General features: G+C 49.6%; 1 protein-coding gene across 2 annotated transcripts in view; it reads right to left on the bottom strand.

Annotated features, from left to right (window-relative positions):
• Positions 1 to 12,558, bottom strand: part of COL26A1 (collagen type XXVI alpha 1 chain) — a 248,399-nt gene extending 235,841 nt beyond the window's left edge. For both annotated transcript variants that reach the window (XM_049904167.1, XM_049904168.1), the window contains exon 1: positions 12,266 to 12,558. In XM_049904167.1, the coding sequence (XP_049760124.1) occupies positions 12,266 to 12,423 (158 nt within the window). In that variant the 5' untranslated portion in view covers positions 12,424 to 12,558. The remainder of the gene's footprint in view (positions 1 to 12,265) is intronic.
• Between the last annotated feature and the right edge of the window lie 305 nt (positions 12,559 to 12,863).

The raw sequence follows: 12,863 nt of genomic DNA, 5'->3' as shown, positions 1-12,863 counted from the left end.
GTTCAAATCCACCAGCCACTCTTTGGAAACTCTATGGGGCAGTTCTACTCTCCTACAGGGCCACTATGAGGAGTCTGAATCAACAAAACGGCAATGGATTTTGGAATGAAACAACGGTTGTAGGCAATGATCGTTAACACCTGCTAAGGTCACAAGAGAAGAAGAGTGATGACTAGAGATTACGTGATGCCTGGAAGGAAAATACTACACCATCCAAGAGGTAAGTTGGCCAAAAATGATTTAAAAAAAAAAATAAGAATAATAAAGAGGAAGAGGAGGAGAAACCAAAATCTGATCCAGTGTCTCTATCCAACTTCCAATTTACTAGAAATACAGAGGACAGAGAACATGTTAACAGCCCACGAAGATAAAGAAAATCTTCTACAGCCTAGTTTCTTCAACAAATAAGTCCAAAGAAAAATAGAGAGAGAGGAGGAAACTTATACACAGTGACGTTCTGGTATTTAACACCAAGCTTTCCAGGAAAAAAAAAGGAAAAAAAGTCATGTCCTTCTGCTATGACGTGATACACTGGATCACCTATGAAGCATTCTGGCCTGTAAAACAAAACAAAAAAACCCTAAATCTTCTCTAACTTTTAAATCTAACCTCCAATATAGAAGAGATGGAAGGGGTAGAGAATAAATTACAGCACCTCACTGGGAACTAATGCACTAAATATCGAACATGGACATTCTACAGGACAACTGGCCTTCTTCAATAATCAATGGCATGGTGGGGGGAGGGTATTCTGAAAGAGACTTAAAAGACACAACAGCTAATAAGCAGGCTTTATTTGGATTCAGATTTGAACAAACGATAAACACTTTGTACAACTGGAGAGATCTGAACATGGATTGGATTTTACATGATATTAAGGAATCATTGTGAGTTTGTTAGGTGTGATAATGGCATGATGGAGATGAATCAGGGGCATGTGGAATAAAACCAAAAGCCAAACCCGTTGCCGTCGAGTCGATTCCAACTCATAGCGACCCTATAGGACAGAGTAGAACTGCCCTATAGGGTTTCCGAAGAGCGTCTGGTGGATTCGAACTGCCGACCTTTTGGTTAGCAGCTATAGCTCTTAACCACTATACCACCAAGGTATCCATGCTATATAAAAAAAAAAAAAAAAATTTTTTTTTTTTATATTACTTCTTAAATAATCATCAGTCTGAGATTTGTTTTAAAATACTCCACACACAGAAGAGAGGGGGTAAAAATGAGTATGACAAAATGTGACTGTTGTTAAAACCCTGTAGTGGGTACAGGAGGGTTCCTTTTACTCTGTTCTTTCACATAGGTTTGAATTTTTTCATTGAAAAATTAAAAAATACAATATTTTGAAACACCCCACCAAATTAAAAGATTCAACTTCAGAGAGAGCAGTGGTTCTTAACTGAATGCAACTCTGGCCCCTCAGGGGACATTTGACAATGTCTGGTGACATTTTGGGTTGTCAGAGCTGCAGCAGGTGGGACATCTAGCTGGTAGAAGCCAGGGATGCTGCTGAATATCCTACAGTGCACAGGACAGCACCCACAACAGAAAATTATCCCACCCAAATGTCAAGAGTACCAAGATTGAGAAATCTTCAGACAGAGGTAAGCAGAGTCTTCTAGGTGCTTAAAGGAGGGCATCTAACCCAGGAGGGGAACCATTCCAAGCAAAAGAAACAGTATATGGAAAGACACTGAGCAGTGAAAAAGCACATCCAGGAATCTGAAATACAGTGTAGCTGGGGTAGGGAAGCAGCAAATAGAGCTGTTAAAAGGCAATCTTTTAGGCAACGCTGAAGAGAGCCAATTTTATCAAAAAGGCCACTTGCTTCCCCCTTCCAGTCCCACACTCAACAGTGACATCACTCTATTGTCCCAGTACTCCTCACTGAGACCAGGCTCTACTTCAGAATCCTTCTTAACACTCTGGCCTGGGCTGTCCTACCAATCAGCAGAAGTTGACCCAAGAGTTAAAACCTCTCTGCCATTCTGATGTAGAAGGTGGTGGTACCCCAAGGATTTTAACTCAGCAGAGACATGGCCACTACTTCAGCTGATAAAGATCCCTCTGGCAGCGGTATAGAGGAGGAAGACAGGTAACTAAATTAAAATGGGCCTCATCCAGAACAAATTGCTGGGCTGAGGGCTATGGAGACCATGGTCTCGGTGAACATCTAGCTCTATTGGCATAACATAGTTTATAAAAAAAATGTTCTACATTCTACTGTGGTGAGTAGCATCCAGGGTCTTAAAAGACTATGAGCGGCCATCTGGGATACTCCACTGGTCTCACCCCTTCGGAAGCATGGAAGAATGAAAAAAACTGAAGATGCAAGTGAAAGATTAGTCCAAAGGACTAATGGACCACATCTACCATGGCTTCCACTGGACTGAGTACAGCATAACTAGATCCTCCCTGGCTACCACCACTGACTGCTCTGACATGGATCACAATAAAAGGCCCTGGACAGAGCTGGAGAAAAATGTAGAAAAAAATTCTAACTCAAAAAGAAAGACCACACTTGTTGGCCTGACAGAGACTGGAGAAACCCTGAGAGTATGGCCCCCAGACACCCTAACAGCTCAGTAATGAAGTCACACCTGAGGTTCACCTTTCCGCCAAAGATTGGACAGGCCCATAAAGCAAAACGAGACTAAAGGGGCACACCAGCCCTGGGGCAAGGACTGGAAGGCAGAGGGGAACAGGAGAGCTGGTAATAGGGAACCTAAGGTTGAGACGGAAGAGTGTTGACATGTTGTGGGGTTGTTAACCAATGTCACAAAACAATATATGTACTGTTTAATGAGAAACTAGTTTGTTCTGTAAACCTTTATCTAAAATAAAATTAAAAATTTTTTTTAAAAAAGGGCCCCATGAACACAACAGAGAACACCTGAGGGAGCAGGAGAGCAGTGGGATACAGACCCTAAGTTCTCATAAAACGACCAGACTTAATGGTCTGACTGAGACTAGAAGAGCCCCAGTGGTCATGGCCCCCAGACCTTCTGTTGGTCCACGACAGGAACCATTCCCAAAACCAACTCTTCAGACATGGATTGGACTGGACAATGAGTTGGAGAGGGATGCTGGTGAGGAGTAAGCTTCATAGATCAGGTGGACACTTGAGACTATGTTGGCATCTCCTCCCTGGAGGGGAGATGAGAGGGTGGAGGGGGTTAGAAGCTGGCGAAATGGACATGAAAAGAGAAAGTGGAGGGAGAGAGCGGGCTGTCTGGGGGGAGAGTAATTGGGAGTATGTAGCAAGGTGTATGTGGGTTTTTGTGTGAGAGACTGACTTGATTTGTAAACTTTCACTTAAAACACAATAAAAATTATATAAAAAAAAAAAAAAAGGGGCCCCATCCGATAGAGGCTAGGTAGCTAGGCCTCCAGGCCTGGTCCTGGGCCTGTCACAGGACTCGCATTTCTAGGGCTCTGACTACTGCCAATGCACCCCCTGCCCCGCCCCTCACCATTTACAGGACAGAGAGAATGAAAGTCACGATGCCAGGCCCTCTTGCGCTGTCAGCAAGCAACAACTTTGCTGAAACAGACGCAGCACTCCTGAACCCTCCACAGAGGATAAGGCATTTTTGCGCAGCTGTGAGAGAAGGTCAAGTCTGAGGGTACTGGCAAGTGCCAAGCTGGATAGGGAAGGGTGTGAAGAAGGGGTAGGCTGACAGGTGGAGAGAAAACAGCCTAGGCAAAGGATTGAGGGTCGGCCGCTGATGTGAGGGAGTCCAGGGTTTGGGTGTTGAGACAGTCAGCTCTTGTGGGGAGCAAGAGCCAAGGTGAGGCCAAGGGAGTATGGGTGCAGTGGAGTGGAACTGAGAGAGGGGCCTAGAGGAGTGACTCGGAGCACTGGTGGGCCGCACACGTGGATATATGGCAGAATTGGCTCAGGGTGAGGATTACGAGCTCACACAGGTAAGCACCAGGACGGCAAAGGGCAAGGATTGAAAGAAGCTGTTACTATTATTGATTATCTTCATCACTGAAGGCGTGACCTGGTGGGAGAGCACCTAGCACATCTGGAAGACCCACAGGAGCAGCCAGTCAGCTGGGCTGGAGGGCGATAGGTCGCGTGCGGGATGGGGGCCAGACGGTGCTGTGCAAGCTGCAGCAGTGCAATGCACTCGGTTGAGCAGCTCAGACTCTCCTGCTGACAGTGGAAACAACCGGAGTGTCTGACACTGAGAGGAATAACATCAGCTCCGCATCTGCAAACCCGGACTCTCACTGCCTGTTTCAGCTCTCAGAGCCCTCACACATGTGTCCTCCTGGTGAGCCTCAAGCCCAGCATCTCTGGCCACCATGGCCATCACTGTATCCTCGTTGTCTGGACCAGAAAGGCTTAGTAACATGTGCACGTTCCTATAATGAATTAGGGCAGAGCCTGAAACTGGTGCTCCTTCCACACCACCCCACTGAGTTGAGGGGACAGGGTAGCCCTTAGACCCAGCAGAGGGGCCCTGACCTGGACCCTGCACTTTATAGGGTCATTGGAGCCTTGGCAGCACAGTGGTTAAGAGTTATGGCTGCTAACCAAAAGGCTGGCAGTTGGAATCCACCAGCTGCTCACTGGAAACTCTATGGTGCAGTTCTACTCTGGCCTATAGGGTCTCTGTGAATCAGAATCAACTCGCTGAGAATAGGTTTGGTTTTTTGGGTTTGCCCTCACCCTCCTCCCCCACATGTCTGTCAGTTTGTCGTACTGTGGGGGCTTGTGTGTTGCTGTGATGCTGGAAGCTATGCCACCAGTATTCAGATACCAGCAGGGTCACGCATGGAGGACAGGTTTCAGCTGAGCTTCCAGACTAAGACAGACTAGGAAGAAGGACCCAGCAGTCTACTTCTGAAAAGCATTAGCCAGTGAAAACCTTATGAATAGCAGTGGAACATTGTCTGATATAGTGCTGGAAGATGAGCCCCCCAGGTTGGAAGGCACTCAAAAGATGACTGGGGGGAAGCTGCCTCCTCAAAGTGATGTGGATGGAGTAAAGCTTTTGGGACCTTCATTTGCTGATGTGGCACAACTCAAAATGAGAAGAAACAGCTGCAAACATCCACTAATAATCGGAACCAGGAATGTACGAAGTATGAATCTAGGAAAAATGGAAATCGTCAAAAATTAAAGGAACACATAAACATCGATATCCTAGACATTAGTGAGCTGAAATGGACTGGTATTGGCCATTTTGAATCGGACAATCATACAGTCTACTATGCTGGGAATGACAACTCGAAGAGGAATGGTGTTCCATTCAACGTCAAAAAGAACGTTTCAAGATCTATCCTGAAGTACAACTATCTATCCTGTCAGTGATAGAATAATATCCATACGCCTACAAGGAAGACCAGTTAATATGACTATTATTCAAATTTACACACCAACCACTAGGGCCAAAGATGAAGAAATAGAAGATTTTTATCAGCTGCTACAGTCTGAAATCGATCGAACATGCAACCAAGATGCATTGATAATTACTGGCAATTGGAATGCAAACGCTGGAAACAAAGAAGAAGGATCAGTAGTTGGAAAATAAGGCCTTGGTGATAGAAACAATGCCGGAGATCGATGACAGAATTTTGCAAGACCAACGCCTTCTTCACTGCAGATACCCTCTTTCACCAACATAAACGGCAACTGTACACATAGACCTCACCAGATGGAACACACAGAAATCAAATTGACTACATCTGTGGAAAGAGACGATGGAAAAGCTCAATATCACCAGTCAGAAACAAGGCCAGGGGCCGACTGTGGAACAGACCATCAGTTGCTCATATGCAAGTTGAAGCTGAAACTGAAGAAAATCAGAGCAAGTCCACGAGAGCCAAAATATGACCTTGAGTATATCCCACCTGAATTTAGAGACCATCTGAAGAATAGATTTGATGCATTGAACACTAGTGACCGCAGACCAGACAAGTTGTGGAATGACATCAAAGACATCATCCATGAAGAAAGCAAGAGGTCACTGAAAAGACAGGAAAGAAAGAAAAGACCAAGATGGATGTCAGAGGAGACTCTGAAACTTGCTCTCGAACGTTGAGCAGCTAAAGCAAAAGGAAGAAATGATGAAGTAAAAGAACTGAACAGAAGATTTCAAAGGGCCTCTCGAGAAGACAAAGTATTATAATGACATGTCCACAGAGCTGGAGATGGAAAACCAAAAGGGAAGAACACGCTCGGCATTTCTCAAGCTGAAAGAACTGAAGAAAAAATTCAAACCTCGAGTTGCAGTAGTGAAAGATTCCATGGGAAAATATTAGACAACGCAGGAAGCATCAAAAGAAGATGGAAGGAATACACAGAGTCATTATACCAAAAAGAACTAGTCGATATTCAACCATTTCAAGAGGTGGCATATGATCAGGAACCAGTGGTACTGAAAGAAGAAGCCCAAGCTGCTCTGAAGGCATTGGCGAAAAACGAGGCTCCCGGAATTGATGGAATATCAATTGAGATGTTTCAACAAACAGATGCAGGGCTGGAGGTGCTCACTCGTCTATGCCAAGAAATATGGAAGACAGCTTCCTGGCCAACTGACTGGAAGAGATCCATGTTTATGCCTATTCCCAAGAAAAGTGAGCCAACCGAATGTGGAAATTATAGAACAACATCATTAATATCACATGTAAGCAAAATTTTGCTGAAGATCATTCAAAAACGCCTGCAGCAGTATATAGACAGGGAACTGCCAGAAATTCAGGCCGGTTTCAGAAGAGGACGTGGAACCAGGGATATCATTGCTGATGTCAGATGGATCCTGGCCGAAAGCAGAGAATACCGGAAGGGTGTTTACCTGTGTTTTTTTGACTATGCAAAGGCATTTGACGGTGTGGATCATAACAAACTATGGATAACACTGTGAAGAATGGGAATTCCAGAACACTTAATTGCGCTCATGAGAAACCTTTACATGGATCAAGAGGCAGTTGTTCGGACAGAACAAGGGGATACTGATTGGTTTAAAGTCAGGAAAGGTGTGCGCCAGGATCGTATTCTTTCACCATACCTATTCAATCTGTATGCTGAACAAATAATACGAGAAGCTGGACTACATGAAGGAGAACAGGGCATCAGGATTGGAGGAAGACCCATTAACAACCTGCGTTATGCAGATAACACAACCTTGCTTGCTGAAAGTAAAGAGGACTTGAAGCACTTACTAACGAAGAGCAAAGACCACAGCCTTCAGTATGAATTACACCTCAACATAAAGAAAACAAAAATCCTCACAACTGGACCAATGAACAACATCACAATAAACGGAGAAAAGATCGAAGTTGTCAAGGACTTCATTTTACTTGGATACACAATCAACACCCATGGAAGCAGCAGTCAAGAAATCAAAAGACACATTGCATTGGGTAAATCTGCTGCAAAGGACCTCTTCAAGGTGTTGAAGAGCAAAGATGTCACCCTGAAGACTAAGGTGCGCCTGACCCAAGCCATGGTATTTTCAATAGCATCATTATGCATGTGAAAGCTGGACGATGAATAAGGAAGACGGAAGAAGAGGTGACGCCTTTGAACTGTGGTGTTGGCGAAGAATATTGAATATACCTTGGACTGCCAAAAGAACAAACAAATCTGTCTTGGAAGAAGCGCAGCCAGAATGCTCCTTAGAGGCAAGGATGACAAGACTGCGTCTCACATACTTTGGACATGTTTTCAGGAGGGATCAGTCCCTGGAGAAGGACATCATGCTTGGCAGAGTACAGGGTCAGTGGGAAAGAGGAAGACCCTCAACGAGGTGGATTGACACAGTGGCTGCAACAATGAGCTCAAGCATAACAACGATTGTGAGGATGGCATAGGACCGAGCAGTGTTTCGTTCTGCTGTGCATAGGGCCACTATGACTCGGAACCAACTCGACGGTACCTAACAACAACAACAATTGACCCTCCTCTGGGTCTGCCTCCCCAGTGGGGTGATGAGCACACAGGGCCAAGGGGTTATGCCCACCCAAGCCCCTGCCTTCTCTAGACCTCACTCCCAGGCTCAGGTTCCTGCTCAAATGGCCCTGAGCCCATTTCCAGGGCCTGTTTTCCCAGGCCACCGTCCTGAGGACAGTGTGCACACCCCTAGGCCAAGCGGTAGTTGTTTGCGAGGGGTGTGGACTGAGGTTAGAGGTGCAGACTGATGGGCCCATGAGACTGTTCTCGAAGCCCTTGCAGTGCGAAGAAGCCAGGGTAGCAAGAGAAGAGGGTGGACTGGGGACTGGCTCACCCAGTGTTACCATTCTCCAGAGTAGAAGCCCCAGGAGTCTAAGAAGTCCTCATTTGAACCTGGCCTTCCAGGTCATTAGGAAGGTACATTTGTCAAGGCTGGAGGAAAGACCTATTTACTGAGCCATGTGTTAGCTTGACTCAGAGCCTATGAATGTTTAGTCCTGGGGGACGTGGTCCTCCACAGATTCTCTTGCCCTGGGCCCTACATAGGAGAAATGGGTGAATGGAATGAGTGGTTTCCTTTAGGGCAGAAACTAAAGCAATTGTATCCTTTGTCCCTCGCCCTGCTAAACCACTCTCAGGACGCATCCGTTCCCTCCTCCGCATGGAATCTCGGGTAGGTCGCATAGCATCTCTGGCTTCTCTTAGTCAGGACACTCCCATTTCCAGAATTAATAGGAAAACTTTATCTTTTATCCCAATGAAAGCCTCTCCCTCCTCCAGCTGGGAGATGTGTAGCAGGAAGGGGTGTAGGGCCCCTTCTCATTCTCACTTTTTGTCCTCTGCTCAGAGCTGCTGTTGTGGCCCCTTCAGGTTTGGATATAGAGGTGCTGGGGGTGGTGGAGACAACAACCAAGGCTCCTAATACAGCTGTGGAAGGAGGGAGGGAGGGAAGAAGAGAGGTGATATAAAGGAGTGAGATTCACATACCTCAAAGTGTTTTGCAAATGTACTATCCTTACTGGGGCAGAATGAAAGAATTTGGGGGATCAGGCTAGTAACAGTCCTCAGCCAACTAAAGTTGTATTTCCCTTCAGCTTTTATTTAGCATCTCAACAATTCAATTGCTGGCAGAAATCATTAGTGGTCCATACACAGGGCTGCAAGATAATCTACTGGAAATGGCCCTCTTGGAGTCCTCTTCTTTTTGCCAAAATAACTTGAAGGGTCCACCCTGGCCTTCTGATGTGGAGCAGGTAGACCCATGTACCCCTGAGTAAGGCAAGATGCCCCAGCATGTGTCAGACCCGGGACACACGCGTACACACACACACACATACACTGAAAGGAGACCAAAAACCAGGTCCAAAAATCAGACCCCACCAAGGAGCAATGACAAAGAAAGAAGACTATTTGTTCGGAAACAGCTCTGTTGTTTTACCCATAAACTGGGACCAAGCCACTTAAAATACACTTAGCAAGCCAAATCAGAGGTCAGAGCTGCAAACAGCACCATGCCGAACGCTGTGCCCAGCCCTCTGCTTCTGGGGTTCTTGAATTTCAAGAACAAGGACCACCTGTGGCTGATAGCCCATGAGATATAAGAATGAGGGACACCCAGGCCAGCTCAAACCTGTAACTCACCCAGCCACGAACCAGGTGCCTGCAATGGTCACGCAGGCCTCCAGTGGAGCAGCTTAGTTACATTCTAGAGCATCAACCTCAACCAGCTAGAACGTGCTCCAAGCCTTCCTGACACCTCCTGGTATCCTATTTGGGAATCCAACTTCCACAAATTCATCCAGATCCTCCCTGAGCCTAATAATCCCTCTCCCAGCTCCAATTCCGGTAGAAAGACCTCTGGAAAATTACCTTATTTGTTTGGGGCTCTTTTTGTCTGTGCTAAAACAAACCCTTCCAAGTTTCTGCAGAGGTCCCCAAGTTCCAGTTCACTAGCACCAGAATCCCTGTCCCCATTCATTTGACCTTCCTAGGCTTCCCTGCATCTTCTCTCAGCATGCATATTCCAGACGGCAGGAGTCTTTTTTGTTTTCCTTCCCACACTTTTTTAACTTTAATACATGAATACAAGATCCTCGTAAAAAATGCAAATAAGGCACAGTACACAGAGCAAAAAAAAAGTCTTTTTACTCCCTCCCCTGATCCAGCCCCACAGAGATTATTGTTACAAATGGTTTTCTACAAACCTTTGTCTGAGCATTTATCTAACTAGATGTAGGCGGGATTTCTTTTTTTCATAAATGAGATCATACTATACATTTTATTTTGCAACCTGAAAAGCTGATTTTTTAAAACTATTCTCATATGGAAGTGTGCAGAGGCCAGGCTATTGTGGGTGTTTGGAGAATAAGCCTAATAGAAGTCTCGGGCTAAGTATTTCCAAACAAAATGAGGGAAATAAAATTGTATGCAAAGTTTCCCAGAAGCCCTTCACGCTTTTCTGAGTCCTGCCTTATCCAGCCATTTGATGCACGGTTTTTCCCAGCACAAAATATTCCTGCCTCCTTGCTCTGAGACCCTGCCAGAATTCCTCTGGATAGTCCTTTGGGGGTTGGTAACAATCAAGGAGAAAAAAGAACTGAGACATATCTCTTGGATTCCTCCGTAACAATACGCAGAGTGGTGCGGTAGAAAGCAGAGGATTTAGAGAAAGAAGGCAAGCCATGAGTTACGACGCTGCTACTGAACTTGGGGACCTCTTTCTGGACCTCGGTTTCCTCAGTTAAGGGAAAGATAATACTGTAATAGCCAGGGACGGATTACACAATAAGGAAGGTACGAATAGGCTTACCTCTTCTTACTAATCTGTAGGGCACAATTTCACCCGCTTTTTGACGTGGTGAAACCCATATGAAATTGTGCCCTACAGATTAGTAAGTAAACACAATTAAGCCTGTGCGTACCTTGCTTGCTGTAAACGCGTGCATTCCTTGCTTACTGCTCAAGCAACCCCTGGTAAGAGCAAAGTCAGGGTTGGTTCAAGAATCAAAAGAGATGGAGGGTAGGAACGCAGGCTGCGTATTCTGGAGGGCTATTATAACCGTGTGACTTGTAATTATTATTAAATAGGAAATGAGGCGTTTGGCAACTATTACTTGGGAGCTTAGCGTTTTCTGAGGGCATTTCAACTGCGGGTAAGGAACCGCAGCCCTAACCTTCCCGAGGGTGGGCAGGGCGCCACCTGCCGGGGGAGGTAGGTCGTGGCACCGCGGTCTACTTGATTGCGCTCCTTCTCCGACCCCGCAGCGGATCCATTCGATCAGAGCCGGTTCCACGTCCCCAGAGACGCGACCGAGACTCCTTCGTGGCCCCAGCCCCAAGACTAGTTGAAATCGCCTCTCCAGTGCCTCCCGGAGACCCACAGGAGAGTCGGGAGACCCGGACGTACTGCTTTGGCAACCCCGGGAACCTGGTCCCCTGCACAAAGCCGCCGCCGAGCAGGTGAGCGCGGCGGAGCCACGTGAGCCAGTGAATGTCCAGGGACTGACCCATCCAGCCCCAGCTAGCCTCGGTCGTCCCCTCCCGCGCGCCTCTAGCAGCAGGTTCGAGCCACCTCCACTCGCCCACAGCCCAAGAGGCGAAGGGTGGGAAAGCACGAAGAGAGGGTGGGCGCGGCCAGAGACCACCGCAGCCCCGGCCCAGCACCCTCAGCCTGAGCAGTCGCGCACTCCTGCGGTCCCTCGCCCCTGCTGCCCTGCGACCCCAGCCCCCACCGTCCCTCGCCCAGTCCCCGCTGCCCCCCGACGTCCCTCGCCCCAGTCCCCGCCGCCCCGCGCCCCTAGCCCCCTTGGTCCTCCGCCTCCACACCCGCCATCCCGCCACCCCGCGCCCCTAGCCCACGCCGCCCGGTGCCCCCAGCGCCCGCGGTCCTTTGCCCCCACCCCCTGCCGCCCCACGCCCCCAGCCCCCGCCGCCCCCAGCCCCCGCCGTCCCTCGTCCCAGCCCCCGCCGCCCCGCGCCCCCGGCCCCCGCCGCCCCGCGCCCCCGTCCCCCGCCGCCCCGCGCCCCCGTCCCCCGCCGCCCCGCGCCCCCGTCCCCGCCGCCCCCAGCCCCAGCCGCCCCGCGCCCCCGTCCCCGCCGCCCCCAGCCCCCAGCCCCCGTCCCCGCCAACCCCAGCCCCTAGCCCCCTGCCCCCGCCGCCCCGCGCCCCCGTCCCCGCCGCCCCCAGCCCCCAGCCCCCGTCCCCGCCGCCCCCAGCCCCTAGCCCCCAGCCCCCGCCGCCCCGCGCCCCCGTCCCCGCCGCCCCCAGCCCCCAGCCCCCGTCCCCGCCGCCCCCAGCCCCTAGCCCCCAGCCCCCGCCGCCCCGCGCCCCCAGCCCCGGCCGCTATCATTACTCACCGGCGGCTCGCGTAGCTGCTGCCCGGGGAGCCGGCGCCGGACTCGGGGTAGCCGTGCTGCTGCAGGGCTGCGGCCGGGAAGGGATAGAGGAAGCCGGTGGCCAGCGCCGACCCGCAGAGGCAGCAGCACGCCCAGGGCAGGAGGAGAGCCAGCTTCATCTTGCGCGGCCGCCTGCGGGGACCGGCGGCCCCGGCCGGGAGCAGAGGGAGCGAGCCCGCGAGCAAGCGGAGTCCGGGTCCGAGCTGGCGGTGTCGGCGGCGCCCACGCCTCTTCAGGGCCGCCTTTTCGAATTCGTCGAGTGGGCTCTGCGCCGTCAAAGGGGGCGTGGGACTTTCTCTTTAACCCTCGGCAGCCCGAGGCGGAGGAGGCGGTGACGGCAGTAGCCCAGAGCCCGGAGTTCCAGCTCCCCTGGGGCCCTTGCGCCCCGCAGCCCCACTCCCACTCATTAGCATCTTCCCAACTTAACCCTCTTCAGTCCTGCCAACGCGTGTCGATTTCTGCCAGGCAATGTTGTTTAATCCCCACAAATCGGTCTTCTAGATTAGACGTGGTGGTGGTTGTTAGCTGCCATCAAGTCGGCCTTGCGTATCAGACTCGT

Source organism: Elephas maximus, chromosome 12, assembly GCF_024166365.1.
Source record: "Elephas maximus indicus isolate mEleMax1 chromosome 12, mEleMax1 primary haplotype, whole genome shotgun sequence".
Taxonomy (NCBI): domain Eukaryota; kingdom Metazoa; phylum Chordata; class Mammalia; order Proboscidea; family Elephantidae; genus Elephas; species Elephas maximus.
Note: the sequence above shows the minus strand (reverse complement) of the source record. Positions and strands in the feature narration are given on the sequence as shown.